We start from the raw sequence: 19,889 nt of genomic DNA, 5'->3' as shown, positions 1-19,889 counted from the left end.
TAGACATTATCTATTGAATTTCTTCAGTGGAAAATGAGACTTAAGCTCTCTCATGCCCTATGTAGCTCCTATGTAAATGGGTTTCTATTTGTCCCAACAATGAGTAAAGAATAGACAGCTTGTACAGTGTTAAAACCTGTGAAAACATTGCATACATTTGAGACAGGCGCTTTTCCTGCACAGCTTTTGTTTGCCTAGAGCTAATTATTGTTTGTCTTTTAATTTCTGAGACTTCTATTATCTCTACAAGTGTCCTATTATTTGCCAGCAGTCAAATGTCCTTGTAATGTGTTCAGAACCATCAAAACATTCATTTCCTGGAAGAAATTCCTCCCATTTCCCTTCTGAGGACAGCCTGGTGCTGTCCTGGATTCTCTGCTTACCTGGTTCCTAGAGACACTTTTCATCTCTCTGCTCCATGTAGTCTTCTGTGTACTCCCCTGTGTGCTTCACTCCGGGCCAATGACTTCCATTTGGTGTAGAGTCTGTTCTGTAGCTGTCAAGAAAAAGGTACATAGAGGTGTTTCTAATAACTGTATGACGGAAAGTCTTTATTCTACCTGAGCTTTTTTTCCGCTCAAGGCTAGTACACTACCACTTTGAGCCACAGCTCCACTTCCAGTTTTCTGGTTGTTAATTGGACATATAGGGGTCTGGTCTGGCTTTGAACCATGAGCCTCAGATCTCAGCCTTTTGAATAGCTAGGATTATAGGCATGAACTATCAGTACCCAGCTACCTGTATAAATTCTAATTTATAGCTTGGCTAGTAATAATTTGAATTGGACATAATTTACTTCAAAACTTAGAAGACCTTGTCTGTTCCGTTTAACTCCCATTGATACTGTGGAAAATCAGGAGGCCATTGTGATTCCTGTTTCTCTCTCCACAGACGTTTTAGAGTCCTTCCTTTCTAACATTCTTTAATTTTCTGATGAAGTGTATAGGTGTGGGTCTGTGTATCCATTGTCTTGGGCTCTCTAGTGGGTACTTTCCATGTATAACTCATTTTGCTAAAGTTCCTTCATTGACTTTACTTCTGCTTCATGTGCTCTGTGTGTTGAAACTCCCTAGGAAGTTAGCTCCTCTATGCATAATCTCTCTTTGCTTTGCAGTCTTTTTCTCTACTTGGTCTCTATTTTCAGGTTACGGACTTTGCAGAAATATCTGATTGTCTTAATTACCTCTCTTATTTAAGACTGGGAGACTTCACCCATATCTGTAGCCCTGAGTCTGTGAGAGGTGCTTGTCAGCTAGTGCTGTGCAAGACATGTAGGTGTTGTTTGTGGTGGTGGGGCTGCCTTCAGAATCTTGTCAGATTCCCTAGAGAAAAGCCTCTGGTCACTTGTCTGCCAAGGGATTTGTGGCAAAGGAGGTCAAAAGAGCAGAGATCTTAGAGTTTCATTTGCACTTTTTTTTTTTGTCTTTTCTTTTTTGGTACTGGGGATCGAACCCAGGATGTTGCACTTGCTAAGCAAGCGCTTTGCCACTGAGCTACATCCCAGGCCCATTTGCACATTTTTACTTAATCTTCCTGACCTGGGCAGAGTCCTCCATATCCACAAGTGTACCTGCCCTCTGCCCAGCTCAGAATGCTTCTGATTCATGTACTCCAGGGACAAGAGCCGTGATAGCTGAAGAACTGGGGTGGAAGAGGGCTTGACGGTGCACGTATTGGTTGGCAGTGGGTGCAGTCTGGGAGTCTTCAGCTATTTCTTGGAGATTTTTTCAATAACACTCCTTCAACCTCACCTCCATGCATGGTCTGTCTGAATGCCCTCAGCCCCAGCCATCCAGTGCATTGCTGGGGTACGCCTCACGAGTTGTGGGGAATTCAGACCCACGTGTTTGCCATTCACCCAGCAGCTTTGATGCTTTACTCTTTCATCATGTGTATGTAAGTGTGGAATCCATTTTTGTCATCTTAGTGGATCTTACCAAGAGGTGATCAAAGATGTCCATCACAAATCTGTTCCATTAGGAATCTCACCTAATTCCCTCCTGATTGGTCGTAGGTGATTAGTACATTTCAGTGGAACACTTTGGTATTCTTTACCTTATTAACATTCTGGTTCAATACAGCACAGAAGTTTTTCTATTAAGGCTTTTATAGAAAAAATAGTAATACAATTCATAAGAATACATATAATTCAGGCTGGGAAGGTGGTTCAGTGATAGAGTACTTGCCTTGCATGCATGAGGCCCTGGTTTCGATTCCTCAGCACCACATAAGCAGAAAAAGTGGGAAGTGGCTCAAGTGGTAGAGCACTAACCTTGAACTGAAGAGGCTGAGGGACAGTGCTCAGGCCCAGAATTCAGGCCTCACGACCAACAAATAAATTAATTAATTAAAATGAAAATGAGAGCTGGAACAAAGTAAATCAGCAAGAAACTGGGTATGTTCAATTGAAAGAAAGGAAGGGAAGTTTGTCCCCAAGAAAAAGGAAGAACTTTTTTTTTTCCAGAGATGACTCATTCTTGATAGTGATTATTGGCTTTTCTATATTATAAAGTTTTTATGCAGTTTGCCTACACAGAACATTCTGACATTAGTGGTTTATCAAATTCCAATGAATTTCGCATGAAAGTTGAAACCTACCAGTACATTTTAGGCAGAACTCGAGTTTTATTCACAGGAGTTGAGCTCCAGATTTAATTTTTCTCCAAGGCAATTTGGTCTGTATTCTCTGCAGTGCTATGAAGGAAAATCCTCCAAAGATCCCCTGAAAAGACCTGCAACAAATGCCCTGCTGTCACTCCTGGCTGCCAGCAGAAGAGCTCAGAGGCATGCCCTGAAAGGTGACCCACATGACATACCCACTGTTCCATGGCATACACCAGTTCATGTTTTGGTCCTTGTTCATTGTAATGTTTATTTGTTCAAAGTGTATAGACCTGGAAGTGGTGCTGTGGCTTAAGCAGTAGAGCGCTAGCCTTGAGCTTAAGGGCACAGAGACAGCGCCCAAGCCCAGAGTTCAAGCCCCATGACCTACCAAAAAAAAATAATAATGTATAGACCTTGTAATCTTAGTTTCACTTAAAAATACAGTGCTTTTGCACAAATTGCAGTGAACATTAATTTATAAACAGCTCAGTGGAAGGCCTCTTTGCTTATTATGCACAAGACCCTCACTTCAATACCTAGCAACACAAAAAATAAATAAATGAATAGATGAAATTAAAAGATTATACATATCATTTATTTTTTATTTAACATGTCATAATTATTCCTGTAGACAATCTATAGCTAAATATTATAAAAGATAAAGAAATAAAGGAGTCACATTACTCAGTTTTGTAATGATTAAATGTTAGTATCCACAAACATTTTGCGCATCAGTAAAGATAGTATCAGATGATCCTATGTTTTCATGTAATTTCCCCTGTAAAATGTTGTCATTCCTCACCTGGACATATAAGAAAATAATAGCAACATAAAGTCTATTCAGCTTGATTAAGATTTGCTCAAAAACACATTATGCAAGTCCTAAGCTGTAAGTTATTGGGAATATTTTATTGGGAATTGAAAATTAGTGGGCTTCAATATTTTAATTTCCTCTCTCATCTGTAATCTTTCACTGATAATACTAAATTTTGTTGGAAATGTAAATAATTTTCAGACTTTCATTATATGTGATTTTAACTTATTTGGAAGTGAGAAACCCTTTGACTATTGCAGATTTTGCCTTTTAGCTGATCTCATAGACAGCTGCATGGAGCAGATGAAGCACATTAATGCTCAACTGAGCCTAGATTCTCTGAGGCCTGGGAAAGCCGTACTGAAGAAAAAGGTAATTCCACAGTGTGACATTCTGGGTGAAGGAATGCATGCACACCATGGCCAGGTCTCCAGTGTCCCCCCGCCCTGTAATTAGCACAAGGTTGAAATCATGACCCAGCAGTTAGAAAAAAGGTACAGTCAGATGAAGTAATGAGATTTTTATAATGTAGCCTTTTGGCTACACTATAAAAGATAAGTGAAATGTATGTATTGTGTATTTTTGTTCCCATATACATATGGTCATGTCTACATGCACATGATACTGTGTACAGGTACATAATACTGTGTCAGGTAAGATTTTATACAACAATAAGAAACTCAAACTCTAGGCAATGAAATCAACTGCGATTGTGTGTTATATATCAGACAGTATTTCATATTTTTATTTTTTCTCATACACAAGCACTTGTAACAACATAATCATACAGCTGGCAATTGATAAGGGCACCAACTGTCAGGGAAATTGGGGTAATGTTATTCTTAACTTCTGTTTATCTTCATCTAGGGTTGATGAACTTGTAGTACTAAGTTGCTGGACAACTGTTTCAACTTCAAGTTCACAGAAACACAAAATAACATATTTAGTAGTTATGGCTAGTAATATGATCGATAACGTGTGCCCCACAGACTATTCAGAAAATGAATGTATATGTATATGAATATATAAACGTACAGATACATATGTGGGTAGGGCCACTGTAGAAACTCTGTAGGTAATACCAGTAATTATTATTTTTATTATCATTATTATTATTTAATAATTGGTACACTAGATTGATGCCTGCTTGTCAGTTTCTCCCATGCCTCTTCTTTTATCCTTTCTAACCAAAAGCCCTTAACTTCATCATTGAGAAAGTCAGCCAGTACCTGGTATGATTGAAAACCAGCAGCTGCCTCACTGGGCTGAAATGAAACATGGAGGCGGTTATATGTCTGAGTTCCCCCATGCTTGATGGATCAGAAATAGGACTGTTTTTTTTGTGGTGGATGTGTTTCTGTATATAGTCATCTTTCAGAGATCATTGACTTGTCAGTGCCCTTGAAGTTACCATGGCCAGGCATGAGCAGAGCACAGCCGCATTTACTGTGACCTGGGAGGGGAGAGCATTGCCGTACTTGAATGTGGAGGAGGCCTCTGTGTTCACATCAGTCAGCTGCCTTGTGTTTAAACAGGAGGACGGTTTCACCAAAGAGCTCGGCACTACCATGCAGCTTCTAAGAAACTGCCTGTATCAAAATGAAGAATGTAAAGTAAGTGAAGTTTTCCCTTGATATTTTGATAGCACTGTTGGTATTAAGCAGTTTCATTTTTATATTAGGCAACATAAGACAAATGAAAAAGGGAAATTCTTTGACTTTTAAATGGTGCACAGTTGATTAATCCTTACACTCAATTAACTCTCAAAAAATTGTTGTACCTAATCTCATTGTTATTCATCCTTGTTAATACACGTTTTGTTTATGTCAGTGTTTTAACTTTCTCATTGAAATGTAACTTCACAGGCCTTAGCTCATTCTGTACCGTTACTCATTTTAGATGATGTTATTTTTTTATTTTTATTTTTTGGTGGCACTCAGTGTTTTAAATCAATGCCTCATACTTATGAGTCAGACATGCTCAGAGTCATGTCCAGCCCTGTTTTTGACTGGTGATTTTAAGGTGGAATTCTGCTTCCTGCCTGGATGTCCACTTGGAGGGCGATCCACCAATTTCAGGCTTTCCATTGTTGCTATGATGGCCGGCACTTCACTGTATCCAGCTTTCCTCCACTGAAAGGAAGTCTAATGGCCTCTTCTGTCTAGGCCAGCCTCCCATATTGAGCTTCTGGAATAGTTTGGGCTATAAGGGTGAGCCAGCACCCCCCTTTAAGTGTTTCTTTACTAGGACGGAATGATGGTCGTGAAGGTCTTATACGAGAGATGTTTAAAAGGTGGTTGTCAGACCACTTATTCTAAAGAGAATGAGGAGGGAGGATCTGCAGCTCTAAGAGAGAAGATGTGTTTTCCTGCTTCAAGTAGAAAATTCTTCCTGCTGTGCTTAGATATGCTAGATTCACCTAGAATAGGAAGTTGCTTACATTCAGTTCTGCTGACCTCATGAGGATTAGACCAGTCCCTGTGACTGTCCACTGATAGGTCTTCCTTAGTTTCCCATTTCTGATGATTTGTCTGTAAGCATTGGTGCTCGCACTTTAAGTTGCTTCATCTATAGTGATGCCACACTCTTGAAGCACTAAATTTAGGCTTAGTGTAGAAACTTTTGTGCTATTACTTGTGTCTGTGAGGTAAATGCATTTAACAGTGGCCAATGCTGGGCAGGGAACTGTGATAGTCCAGGAAAAACATGAGCAGACCTTAATGTGGGGAGAGAGAAAGGTGAAGAGAGAGAGTGGGAGTAAATTTGAAGAACTGAGGAGAAATAAGAAAATTCTAGAATAACTTTAGATAGCTTAAGTGCTTGCCAATGCAGCAGTGTGTGGTTGACAGTATGTGTGTGAGAACAGATGCGTAGTTCTGCATGTGCTAGTGTCAGAACTCAGAATGGAGCACAGAAGGCTTGTAGTCGGTAGACTGTATGGGTCTGTCTGTAGCTCTTAGGTGCTATGACAGGCAGGAATAGTAGGAGTGTGTGCATATTCTTTACAACCATGATGTGTAAGCCCAGATCCTATGTTTGGAGAATATGAACATTAAGAGAAAGCAAGAAGAGTGTATTGGAATAGGAATTTGGAGACCATTCAGGAAGCACTGAAGACAATAAACTTGTTGAAAATGACATAGTGCCAACATTGCTGAAGACAAAGGTGGGAGTGTTCAGAATGTTCATAGCAGAAGTCCATTGAATGAACTGAGGGTGAATGTTGAAGTGGGGAAATGGCAGCCGTCACTCTCCTCCCCACAGGCTGATTGGCACAGGGAATTAGTATGCTTGGGTCTCCTGACATGTAGTCTCCTGAAACACATTCAGGGAGGTGAGCAAACTTGGGACTGGCTATTAAAGGAATAACTAGTGGAAGAATGAGGTCCCTGGGGAGGCAGGAGACCATGGACATGTCACTCTCTGCCCACAAGAGGAACACCTGTTCCTTACTGCCCAGCAGACAGGGCTTAACAGAGGAAAACACAGACCAGCATGTCAGCAGAGTGGCTGGGTAGACAAAAGATCCTGTGCCTAATCATGTCTGTGGGACAGTAAGCAAGGCACCTGGGTGCCACACTTACAGAGTGGACATGGAGAGGAATGTTGGGTGTGACTTCAAACCTATGGAGAGCGTTGAGCATAGGAATTGCCTCTCACCTCTCTGTGATGCTGCATGCTGAACACTGTCTAAGTGTGTGTGTGTGTGTAGAAATACCTCATCACTTCTGTCCTAAAAAGACACTGCTGCACTTACTGCAGGAAGCTGTCCTTCACAGTATGTCCCAGTGGCAGTAATACTGGCGGCGTGGCTCAAGATCACCTGCCGAGTAAGAGCCTAGTGCAAGCCACAGCACTGCCAAATAAAGTAACAAGACAAAACTAAGATTCATCTAACATACATTTAGGATAAATTTTCCTATATGCAGAAATAGTAACTTCGGGTATATGGGCACACAATCTAAAGGGCAAGAAATCCGAGAGTTAATCAGAATGTTTACTTAACCAGAAATTCTCATTTAAAAAATGTCTTGACCATAGCAGAGACTTTATAAGAGTATTTATTATTGGGAGACCTCATTTGTCTACTGAAACAGGCTTAGTGACACATGCTTGTAATCCTAGCTAGATGGGAAATGGAAATTGGAGGATCATGCTTTAAGGCCAGCCTAGGCAAATGAAACTCTAATCACTGCTATGAGCCTGGTATAATCACCTATAGTCCTACCTGTGAGCAAGTTGGAGGTAGGAGTCTCATCCATGTCTAGCTCTGGGCAAAAAGGACAAGAATCCCTACCTGAAAAATAAATTAAAGCCAAGAAGGCTGGGGGTGTGGCTCATGTAGTGAAGAGCCTGCCTGGGGGTGTGGCTCATGTAGTGAAGAGCCTGCCTGGGGGTGTGGCTCATGTGGTGAAGAGCCTGCCTGGGGGTGTGGCTCATGTGGTGAAGAGCCTGCCTGGCAGGTGCACTGCCCTGAGTTCACACACTCGTTCCACCAAGACACGCACATCCACCATTGGTCTGCATTAGTTGCACGGTCGGTAGCGTGCTAGGTCTCCAACGGGCAGATCCTCGCTGCCCGCGGAGGAGAGGGCTCAGCCTCGGGGCAGGCACGCACCGAGCCTGGGGCCTGGGCGTCCTGATGGCCCCTTGTATTAAGCAAAGGTAAATTCAGGTTTGTGGTTGGGAATGAATGCACCTTGATATCAAGTGGTCAGAGTGGTGATCGTCCTCTGTCCTCCACAACAGGAAGCAGCTCTCGGCGCTCATCTTGTCCCTGTTGTGCACTCTCTCTGGCCTTGGCTTTTGATGGACGATTCACTGATGCAAATTGCCTTGCAGCTTCTTTGTGTCTACACCGCAAATTTTCCCAATGGTAAGTCAGATCCATATCGACTTTCAGGAATAAGCTAGTTTCATATAATGTTGTTACAGAGAACTGAAAAGGCTTGTTTGTTTGAAAGTGTTTCTTCTACTTATTGCAGATAATGCTAAACAAAGCCAGTTTCTTGTAGGTAGTGTCAGAGGAGACAGGTGTTTTAACACATGTTTATTGACACGGGAAGATACTAGACAGTTCAGGGGAAATAGACGGACCTCATTATATGGCAGTGGTAACCAGAATTTATAGGAAAATTGAGGGGCTGAAAATTATAAAGTAAAAGCAGGGTAAGGTTAAACTTCCTTAGATTCTAAAAGAGATGAGCATGATGAAAATGAGTCCCAAGTGTGATTGCTCTTGTGATAGACAGGATCGTTCCCTGGCTGCTCACTGGCTGAATGCACATTTGCTGCGGACCTGTCATGGGTGGGCAAGCGACAGGAGGGCGCGTTGTGTGGGGCCTCGGAGACCAGAGAAAGCGTGGATTGCAGCTGGGAAACAACAGGAGGGCGCATCGTGTGGGGCCTCTGTGTGGGGCCTCCGAGACCAGAGCAAGCCTGGATTGCAGCTGGGAAGTAGATGAGCTGAACGATCATGTTGGAGAGAAGTGGAGAAGGGATGGCTGGGGGCAGCCCACAGCCCTAGCAGCATGGGCTCTGAGCAGTGAAGGATGTGCAGAGAAGGACTGCAGCTCAAGGCAGTTATTTGTCCATCTGGGCAGCACCATGCATGGACAGAAACTCAGGCTGGCTCTGCTTTGCCAGCCTATTGTCGTCTCCAGCCAGCATGAACAGATGTAGACAGACCTTTATACCCTTGACTGTTGAGCTGTTGTAGTGTATCTGATGCCAGGCCCAGATTGTCCCTGTCGTCTTTCGGCTGCTGTTAGCGTTTTTGTCTCTTTCTGCTGCTTGGACCATCTCCTGTTTGTGTCTTCAGGGTAGCCTGTCCTAGAGCATGACCAGATTCCATTTGAATCTGGGAAATTTGTATCCATCTTTACCAACTTACCTTTCACTTTTTTTTTTCCTTGGGTCCGGTCTGGGCCTGGGCGCTGTTCCTCAGCTCTTCAGCTCAAGGCTAGCACTCTACCACTTGAGCCACAGCGCCACTTCCAGCTTTTTTCTTTTTGCTTATGTGGTGCTGAGGAATCGAACCCAGGGCCTCAGGCATGTAAGGCAAGCGCTCTACCACTGAGCCACCTTCCCAGCCCCTCACTTTTTTTTTTAATACCCATACTGGGACTTGAACTCAGAACTATGAAATCTCACTAGGCTTTTTTTCCCCCTATACTTTGTGGTGCAGAGGATTGAACTCAGGGCCTTATACATGCTAAGCAAGCACTCTTTCACAGAGCAAACTCCCCAGTATCTCTCTGGGCTTTCTTGCTTGTGGCTGGTAATCTGTTCTTTGAACTACACCACCAGTTTCAGATTTTTTAATTTTTAATTTTTTTTTTGCTGTCTAATTAGAAATAAGGGTTTATGGGATTTGTCTGCTAGAGCTGGCTTTGAACCTTGATCCTTAGATCTCAGCCTTCTGAGTAGCTAGGGTTACTGGCATGAGCCACCAATGCCCAGATACCCTCTTCTGTAGGGTTTAACAAAGTAAGGAGAGATAAAGATGTTGCTAAATATTAATCAAAAGAAATATATACTTTTGGCGCTGGGAAGGTGGCTCAGTGGTGGAGCACTTGCCTTGCATGCATGAGGCCCTGGGTTCGATTCCTCAGCACCACATAAGCAAAAAAAAAAAAGCCGGAAGTGGCGCTGTGGCTCACGCGGTAGAGCACTAGCCTTGAGCTGAAGAGCTGAGGGACAGCACCCAGGCCCAGAGTTCAGGCCCACGATCAGACCCTTCCCTCCCCCCCAAAAAAAGAAATATATACTTTAATACAAAAGTACACTTTGTGTTATTTTTCAGTAGAAGTTATTAAGTTACTCCTAATGTCTGATTTTTTTTCTAAATAGAACTGCATCTTCTAATGACAAATTTGTGTATCAGGTCATGGAAACATTGGTATTTGAATAAAGCTGTAAACATAGGAAAGATCGCCATATTTTTGTGTTTATTCATCTCATATTATTTAGGAGAATATATTTGTTTTTGCTGTGATTATCTTTAAGCTGGTCTCCAGTGTGAACTCTCACAAGTTAATTCTCTTTGAGGGTTTTTTTTTCCCCCCAAGTCCTGGGGCTTGAACTCAGAGCCTGGGCACTGTCCCTGAGCTTCTTTAGCACAAGGCTAGCACTCTACTATTTGAGCCACAGCACCATTTCCGTGTTTTTGTTTTGTTTTCTGTTTATGTGGTACTGAGGAGTCGAACCCAGGACTTCATGCATGCTAGGCAAGCACTCTACCACTAGCCCACATTCCCAGCCCCTCTTTGTGTATTATGTTACTACACCGTTATATTGCCTGAACACTGAAATGTATTCCCAATTTTTTTTATGATTCTTCTCCCTCAGTAAATTTCCTATGCTTATTAATTTGCTGAGAAAACACTGACCCCTTACTCCTCTTACGTTCTTCTCTTCCGAGTTGTACAAGGGTTTCATGTAACGTGTCTGTTTATCATGGAATGTGCCGTCCATCATGTGCCCTTTACCCCACCTGTTCCAAACCCACCTGTCTTGCACTTCCTGCTTCCACACATGCACACTGAATGTCAGAATTAGATTTATCCAGCATGCCTCTTTCCATTCACCCCCTCCCTTCACCTGTCAGTCAAAACACTGGACACTTGAAGAGCCAGGAGCCACCACTGATCGCTCTGACTCCCGGGAGCTGGGGAGCCACCTCCCACTGGACTCGAGCTCTCCCCCCCCCACCCCCCGCCTCCTGTGGGAATAGTATTTGAGTTGACCTTACTTCATTTGTCTCTCATAAAATGAAAGCAACAGACCAAGTTAATTCCCATTTCTAAAATTCTGTTCTTCCACACAGCCTTCTATTTAGCTGCTTTTAAGACTCTATTAAACAAAATCCCACATTTATTTCATTCTTAAAAAAATAAACTTTTAAGTGCTCTGTTGAATTAAACCTTCAGTGTGGACTGGGAATCCATTAGGATGAAAGCACACATCAGCCCTAGGTAGCCTGAGGAGGTAATTTGCAGCTCACAGGTCAATGGCCATGTCATTTTGATGGACAGATGTGCCTCACTTGGCGTTCTTAAGAAGCTGAGCCTGGGAACTGGGGAAACATTGTGACGGCTGTTGTTTTTGAAGGTTGCAGTTCTCTTTGTTGGTCAAGTTACGGGCAGTTTGTCCAAGCTGCACACAGAGGAGCCAGCAGCAGCCTGATGCTGTGTGTCCTGAAGTTGGCCTCGCAGGTTCCTCTGGAGAGCACAAACATCCAGCAGATGGTCTTCATGTTTCTTTCAAACCTGGCTTTGTCTCACGACTGTAAGGGAGTAATTCAGAAGGTAAGTACTCAAACTTTACTGTGTATTGTTTTGCTGAGATGCTCAGCAAAACAGAACTTCCAGCCCAAAGCTCAAAATTTAATATATTAAGACATTTTATTTTAAGAGACTGTAAAAAGATTAAGAGGTTCACGTATTTTAAGCCAATTTGTAGATGATAGATGAAAAATGACAGGCTAGACTGTGATCAGACCATTTCCCTTTAATTCATCTTCTTAGCTTTTGGATTGTGCTTTATCTGTCTCAAAAATGATTTTAGAAAGACAGCTGCCTTACATTTATTGGAGGTCATAAAAGTAATGTATCTGATGTTTAAGTGGACCACTTGAGCAGTAACAATTTCAGTTCAATTTACATTGACAAAATGCTTTATGAGATCAGAGTCCCTTTTCCCCAGTTCGACTTTTACTTCTTCATGACAAAGTAGACTGTTTTATCAGTTCTCCGTGCTTCCGCTAGTTCCAAAGCTGGACTTCTTGTCACTGATATTAGCTTAATTGGAAGGAATGAGTTAAATAAATTCTAATGTATATGCACAGTTGGAGCCTTTATTTACATGTGTATGAACCAAATCCCTAACTGGGAACAATCTCTTACTCTTAAAAATTGGAGAGTATAGGTTACTGTGGTACATGCCTATAATACTTTGGAGAGACAGAGATCAGAAAGATTGCAGCTTGAAGCCAGCTTAGACAAAAAGTGAATGAGACCCTATCTCAATCAGTAGCTAAGTACAATGGTGCATGCCTGTTATCCCAGCCACAAAGGAAGCTGAGATTGGGAGGATTGAGGTTCCAGGGTAGGGCAGGCAAAAATATTTCCAAAACCCCATCTCAACCCAAAAGGCTGACTGTGGTGGTGTGAGCTTTTGATGGCTCCTATTGGGCAGGAACATTTAGACTTTGCTTACATGTAGATTATTACATTCCACGTGGTAAGAAGAGTTTGATGAGACGTGGTGGGAGGGGCTTTATTTGAATATTTAGACAACTCTTACCTTCTGATAATAGAGGTTTCTCATCTATTCGTTTAACAGAACGATATGTAGCCATGAGAAACAGTTGTCTGTGGTGATAAGCAAGTTATGTATTTTATGTTTAGTACTCTTAACAGGGCGTGAACTCAGGGCCTCTCCCCCTTTGCTTTATCTGTTTATGGCTGGCATTCTACCATTTGAGCCACACATCCAGTTCCTGTCCATACATTTAAGTAAATAGGAAAAGGAAACACAGCTCTAATGATACTATGTACCTTCACTACCACATGAATTGGTAATCCATGTCCAAGACTGAACTGAGTTGTTTCTTTGTCTCCCCCGTAGGACATCTTTTAATGAGTGAAAAATTGCCAGAAGGTAGACCAAAAGAGAAAACTCACGGGGCTTGAAACAATCTCTAAACTGCATTATCAATCCAAAAATAATTGAATAGACTCTATTTAGCCAGTCCATCATCAGGGGAAAAAAAATGAGCAAGGATTAAAATTGGAGGCCTGTTTTGTTCTCCTTATCTTTTTATGCTTGGAAATAATGTAGATGGAATATTTAGACAGTATTGAGAGGAAAGACAATATTAAATTTGGGAAAAGGATATCAAAATGCTAGCTAATTGGTCACCCAGGGAGTAAGAAAATGACGAACAAGACCCAAGAAGAAAATAATATTGTCTCTGTTTGCCCACAGAGTAACTTCTTACAGAACTTTCTATCTCTACCATTGCCAAAAGGAGGAAATAAACATCTCAGTAGCCTGGCTGTTCTCTGGTTGAAGTTACTCCTGAATATATCATTTGGAGAAGATGGGCAGCAAATGATTCTGAGGCTGGATGGCTGTTTAGACCTTCTCACAGAGATGAGCAAGTACAGGCCAAGGAGCAGCCCTTATCTGCCCCTTCTTATTTCTCATAACATTTGCTTCAGCCCGGCGAGTAAGCCCAAGATCCTGGCGAATGGTAAGCTTTCACATTAAACTAGACACACATGTGCTTGCGCGTGCGCACACACACACACACACACACACACACAGACACACTCTCTCTCTCTCTCTCTCTCTCTCTCTCTCTCTCCACTTTTTATATCCTGTGATTATTCGTAGACTGTTCTCTGTCCAGTTCTTCCTAGGATTCAGGCACAGCTTCAGCCTTCCGTGGTAAGCCTGGAGTCTCGAGAGGTTAAGAGATCATGTCAGTCATGATTACTGGTCCGTGTCACGGGCGAATTGGATGTGGAGGTTCCCGGAGGAGCAGTGGGGCAGGGATGCTCTCTGGCGTCCACCCTCACTCCTGGCTGTGTGTGCCCTTCTCTCCTGCTCCTCTCCTCTCTTTTTCAACAAATGCTACTCTGTTGGTGCAGACTTCGTAGACTAGCTGGCCACCTCTTCATCCTGTCTGCTCTCCTTGCCTCTCATCCTTTTATCTCCTTTCCCTGGATTAGTTCTCTCCATAGCGTGACCAGTTTCAGCTACCTGAGTAATTGATGTGGACAGATGTTTCTGTGGACACATACACGAGCACGTAAGCTCTATTTATCTGAAGCACATAGAATTGTGCCTCCATAACTTTTAATGAAGGAGGGAGAGCCTAGTTGGAAAGAGAGTGCAGGTCCAACCAAATAGCCGAATTAGCCGCACAGAGAGGTCGTTTTCCAGGTGTAGGGTAGATGGAGGTAATGATTGATAAGGATCAGAAAGAAATTGAAGCAAAGAAAAAAGAGAAAGCAATGAAGAGATGTGTCTGTAGCTGTGACTGCCTCTGTGGGGTGTGTCTGAGCTCATGTGGGAGGTTTTGTAGGAGACATTGATTTACGGTGGCATGAAACATCCTCCGGCCAGACCACCATTGCCTGGGCCTTTCTTTCTAATATCTGCATCTACAAGGCAAGCCTCTCTATGCTTTGGCAAGAAACAGTGTGCAAACTCGCGTCCAGTGCCCTGCACACCTCTCCTACATGGAAGGTGTTCAGATGCATTATTTTGCTTTTTGAACATGTGGATTTTTTTTACTGATAGTATTGCTCCACTGTTTGGGGATGCACCTCAGAGGTTTCCATCCCGTCCTCTCTGCCGAGTCTGCTCCGTCCTCACATTTGCAGAATGAGGATACTACTAAGCACACCTCTGGGCAAGTAGATGGACATGGAATATCTGTTGCCAGTCCTAATGCGTGGGAGCTACTCATAGCATCTCTTATTATTTATTCACCCTTTTCAGAATGCAGACTTTCTTTGGGGGCTTCTTACTGCCGTCTCACTGGAGAGAGAGTTGGGAGAAGGAAGTGCTTTTAGGGAACTGAAGGAGAAACCCACACTTTCCACATTAGATCCCTGTGGGTTTCTTTTGAGCATCTTGTAATCAGGAACGTTTCTCTGCAGTCAGTTTGAAGCAGATGGACTCGTGTGGTGAGCAGAAGCTTCCCAGTGCCTGGAGATGGGGCTCAGCGGGCTTCCAGGCAGGGATAGGATGAGAGACAGCAGCTGCGCAGGCTCTCTGTGGAGCTGTTAAGGGATGTCGTGGCTTTGGCTTTCTCTTCCATGTGGGGATCTAGTGAGGAGGCCCTGGCAAAGCCAGCTAGCTTGAAATTTTACCAAGGAAATCTGCTGCCTGATCTGAGGGAGAACACCCAGACACCTGGTGTGGCAGTTAGGAGTGGAGTGTGCCTGGAGTGGACCTTACTGATGACAGTCAACCACAGCACTCCTTGGTTTTCGTACTGTAAGGCTCGATTTATCCAGTCAGTCAGAAGACTGGACAAACTATGTTAAAACTCACCTTAAAATAAATAAGCAACTAAAATACTAATGAGAGAGGGAGGAACAAACCGTAAACAAATGCAGCAGTGTGCTCACTAACACTAAGGTGAATGAACTACACAACTTGGGGCGGGGGGGCAGAGAGTGAGGGAAGGTGCAACATTGTACTGTACTATGTATCTGACTTAGGTGACTAACCCTTATGTATGTCACCTTTATAATAACAGTTCACAAAGATAATGGGAGGTAATATAATTTTGATTGGACACCTATGTTCAAGTAAGTAAGAAGGATGTAGAATGCTCTGTTGCTCTAAGGACATTTCCTGGAATTACACTGAGCTTTTGTCATGAGTGTGGAGGAGAGGCCAAAAGAGAGGCAAGTGGGGACTGTTACTGTCATCCAGAAGGGAGCTAAGACACCGATGAACTAGTCTCCTAGGAAAGGGGTGAATCAGAGTCATCTAGACAATGACTATAACTTGAAAAGAAAGCAAGGAGCAGCACTACAGAATGCCCCTCCCAGGGCTCTTCTCCCCAGGGATGCGTAGTCTGTGTGGGCCATGAACCTGGTTAATAGATAGTGCCCCTGAGTCCCAGCAGAACCAGAATTCCTATCTGATAGAGGAGAGGAATAAATTACCACCTTCTCTCTCCAGACTTCATAGATAGGATTAAATGACTTCAATCATACCATATGTAGGTAAGTAAGTGATAAGCTTGGAAATATTTTCAGGAGCTAGGAAACTAAAATCTTGGCAGATCTGAAAGAGAGGAGAGAGGAGCTATTTAAAAAAATAATGGCTACAGATTTTTAAAACTGTTCTAAGACATTAATATGCAGATTCAAGAAGCCCAGATCATTTTAGGCACATAAAAATAAATAATGCATTCCTAACACAGCATGAAGGATCTATAGAAAACTAAATAAAAGCTTGCCTTATAAGAATAACTGTAAAACAGGAAGCCTCAAAGCCCAAAAACTATGAAAGACATGGAGTTAATGAGAAACTAGCAATATACAAAAATCCTAGGTTCAGTGATGTGTTATCAGTGAGTTATACCAACCACTGAACAAAATAAATGGGTTATAACTCATTAAGTACTTCCTTCTGAATTATTGTTGTCCTTCAATAAATGTGCCTTGTGAATTTAGTCCAGGATTTAGGTAGTCTTGATCTCTTTGGCTGTTCTTCACCTGCCGTGAAAACCAGTGGTCCTTCTATATAACACAAGTCATAAAAGATGGCTCTGGCCACAGTTTGTCGATACCGACTTTATATATGTCTAGTGGGAAAAGCAGATGTCCTGCTAGTCTGATAGGAAAAAGCAGTGTACTGTCTGTAACTGAACTTTTTGGTAAATGTGTTTATTTTTAGAAAAAGTCATTACTATGCTTGCAGCCTGTCTAGAAAGTGATCATCAAGATGCTCAGAGGATTGGAGCAGCTGCACTTTGGGCTCTGACTTACAATTACCAGAAGGTCCGTTTTTAAAGTCATTGTTCCTATGGGATTATCACAGTGAAATTCCCCCATACTCTTAATGTATGCAAAAAAAAAGAGAAGTCATTGGTATACCAGGGCAGGATAGAATAAACAACTGGGCCTCTTAGGATCATCCAGGAGACCTGTATTCCTCCGTTCAGTCATATAATGAGTACTCCAGTAATTGAAATCCTTTTCATTTTGTCATTCCATTAGAATGTCACAGTTCAGAAGAGTACCTCTGTTTTGAGTTTCCTTGTCAGTTTAAATTGATTTGCCATTTTGTCCTAATTTTATTTTTCTAGAAATGTTTTAAGGAAATGTGCATCTTGATATAAGGCCAAGTAGCAGAGTTTTGTCCAGTTACATGATCTTTCTCTCCTCTGTGTGGTTCCGGTGAGGGCCGGCTTGCCCAGGGAGCATGTCATGCTGGGCACAGTGGGCACTTCTGTCCATTCTCTTCCCTGGTCTTGGTCTCCTCTTTTATGGGAGACATTGCTCACTGAGGAGAAATCCCTATCAGGATCTAGCTGTGAGTAAGTAAGCCGATGACAGCTTCCTGGGTTGGGGTCTGCGCCCGGATGCTGTCGCTCTCCCTCCCCCTGGCCTGGGGCACAGTGGAAGTTGCTGCTGTGGCCACTCACCCACTGTCCCACAGGATTTGGCACTTGGTTGCCACTCAGTGAATATTTGTTGGTCCAGTTGTAATATTTGAAATACTTTATCTGAAATCCAATATTTAAAGAATGTGAAATTCCCTAAGGTCGACTAGCTCAAAATGGCAAATTGGGAGAAGGAATAGAAGGTAAAGACCATGAACAGTAGTAAAAGGATTGAGTGACTTCTGAGAAGGGTTCAGCGCTGCAGTTAGCACTGGGCAGAATTAGTATTATGTTTTCCTGATCCTTTTGGTGGGGACTTACCTCTCCTGGATTGTCCTTTATCATCTGTAGGCAAAAACAACTTTGAAAAATCCATCCATAAAAAGAAGAGTGGATGAAGCATATTCCTTAGCAAAAAGAAGTAAGTTTTCTTATGTAAGAAATTATATTTAAACATAGGAATTACTAAATAAGTCCTCTGCTTATTGAAATATTTAGATAGGTCAAAATGGAGGTTTTTTTACACTGTTAATTGAACTTTGAGAAGCTTCCTTGTCAGTGCATTGTAAAATTTGTCAATATTTGGTCCACTCAGTTCATTGGAACATTTTTTACATAAAATATTCTGATACCTCATTTCGAAATGAAATGTTGGAGACATAACGGGTTCTTAACATGTATCTTTGTTCTTTCTTCAAGTCCGTATTTTTTTACTAAAATTTCAGTGACTTCTACCATGCTAAAAGGGTGTTTATAGGGTGTAAGAGCTGTGCCCAATTGGAATTGACCTTGAGCAGAAAACTTTAAAGTAATATCAGGGAGAGGACTTGCAATCTTCTAAGAATAGATCACAGTGCCCACCTATCCACATTCCGCTTCAGTCTATACGGTTTGAGAGAAGGATTTCTTTTCACGTCACTCATTTTTAAGTGACACCAGTTTTCAGTGGGCATTGAACATTGAAAATTGAACGTTAATTATATGACAATTGAACTGTGTCTTTCCTGTACTGCCATGGATCTAGTGGTTACTAATTTGTTTTAATAGTCTGACTATTGATTTTTAAAGGAGGGGCGGTTTTGGTTTGTTGCTAGCTGTGACTATGAATTCAGGAGGAAGTGAATAATTAAGTTCCAAAGTTTATGTTCTAGGAGGATGGTGCCTAAAGTAATTGTGTTCACTTGATCATAGTTAATTATGTCTACCTCTAAGGTGCATTTCTAAATACATTTGAGATAAACTATTAATAAAAAATAAATGTAAGTTCTGTAAATTGATCTTTTAAAATATGAAACATCTTGATCACTTTTAGTGATTAGGAACTAAAACAGAAGTTTATATGCAAATCTAATCCATCTGTTTGTGTAAGAGATTCCACTCTTACGCGCAGTACTATTTAATAATGTGACATTGCTCACTCATTGTTTTCTGTTTCAGCTTTCTCAGACTCAGAAGAAAACCCACTAAATGCCTACTATTTAAAATGTCTTGAAAACCTTGTGCAGCTGCTGAACTCTTCCTGAGCCATGAGCGCTGCCCCTCAGGCTGACAGCCACGCAGAGGAGAACTGGACCTGAGACTCTGGGCAGCCCCTGCCCTGCAGCAGGTGCCCGCTCTGCAGACTGCTCGCCGCCCTCATCCCGGAGAAACAGAGGAACACTGACGCTGGTGGGCGACGCCCACTGCGCCCACTTCTGTGCTTCTCTAGAAGACTGACAGACCCTAGGGAAAGCAGTGTTTTTACCTACTGCTATGCAATTTACTCTGTAAAAATCCTATTTAATATTTAATAAAAACAATGTTTTTAGAAACTAAAATTCACCTGGTCATTGCTGCTTGCACATTTTTCTGAGTCTCATCAGTTTTAGGAACTAAAAGACAGTTTTGTGTTTTGGTTTCTTTTTAAAAAAATGTTTTTGTTTTGTTTGGTGAGGAAGAGAAAGCAATTGATTATTATTCTGAGCAAAATGTTGTCTGAAACACTATGGTGAAACCCCTCAGGACAGTTAATACACACTAAACAATACCAACTTCCATAGGAAAGTTGCCAGGTGCCAGTGGCTCATGCCTGTAAGCAGTCCTAGCTACTCAGGAGGCTGAGGTCTAAAGATCAAGATTCATAGTGAGCCCAGGCAGGAAAGTTCATGAGATGCTTATCTTCAATTCACCGAAAGTGGAGGTGTGGCTCACATGTTAGAGCCTTAGCCTTGAGCAGAAAAGCCCCAAGAATAGCATCTAGATCCACACCCACACCCACACAACAATAGCTGGGTGCCAGGGCTCATGCCTGTAATTCTAGCTACTAAGGAGGTTATGAGAGTCTTATCTCCA

At 42.2% G+C, this 19,889-nt stretch overlaps 1 protein-coding gene across 1 annotated transcript in view; it reads left to right on the top strand.

The window, feature by feature from the left end:
* Rttn (rotatin) overlaps nucleotides 1-19,327 on the top strand; it is a 117,041-nt gene extending 97,714 nt beyond the window's left edge. The window contains exons 41-49 of the mRNA XM_013019030.1: nucleotides 2,693-2,798; nucleotides 3,693-3,790; nucleotides 4,954-5,031; nucleotides 8,168-8,294; nucleotides 11,531-11,727; nucleotides 13,409-13,676; nucleotides 16,850-16,953; nucleotides 17,910-17,979; nucleotides 18,996-19,327. Of these exons, the coding sequence (XP_012874484.1) occupies nucleotides 2,693-2,798; nucleotides 3,693-3,790; nucleotides 4,954-5,031; nucleotides 8,168-8,294; nucleotides 11,531-11,727; nucleotides 13,409-13,676; nucleotides 16,850-16,953; nucleotides 17,910-17,979; nucleotides 18,996-19,081 (1,134 nt within the window). The 3' untranslated portion in view covers nucleotides 19,082-19,327. The remainder of the gene's footprint in view (nucleotides 1-2,692; nucleotides 2,799-3,692; nucleotides 3,791-4,953; nucleotides 5,032-8,167; nucleotides 8,295-11,530; nucleotides 11,728-13,408; nucleotides 13,677-16,849; nucleotides 16,954-17,909; nucleotides 17,980-18,995) is intronic.
* Nucleotides 19,328-19,889: the final 562 nt, after the last annotated feature.

The sequence above is a fragment of the Dipodomys ordii genome, unplaced genomic scaffold (genome assembly GCF_000151885.1).
Source record: "Dipodomys ordii isolate 6190 unplaced genomic scaffold, Dord_2.0 Scaffold43, whole genome shotgun sequence".
In the NCBI taxonomy this organism is placed as follows: Eukaryota; Metazoa; Chordata; class Mammalia; order Rodentia; family Heteromyidae; genus Dipodomys; species Dipodomys ordii.
The sequence above is the reverse complement of the archived record's forward strand: the minus strand, read 5'-3'. Positions and strand labels throughout refer to the sequence as shown.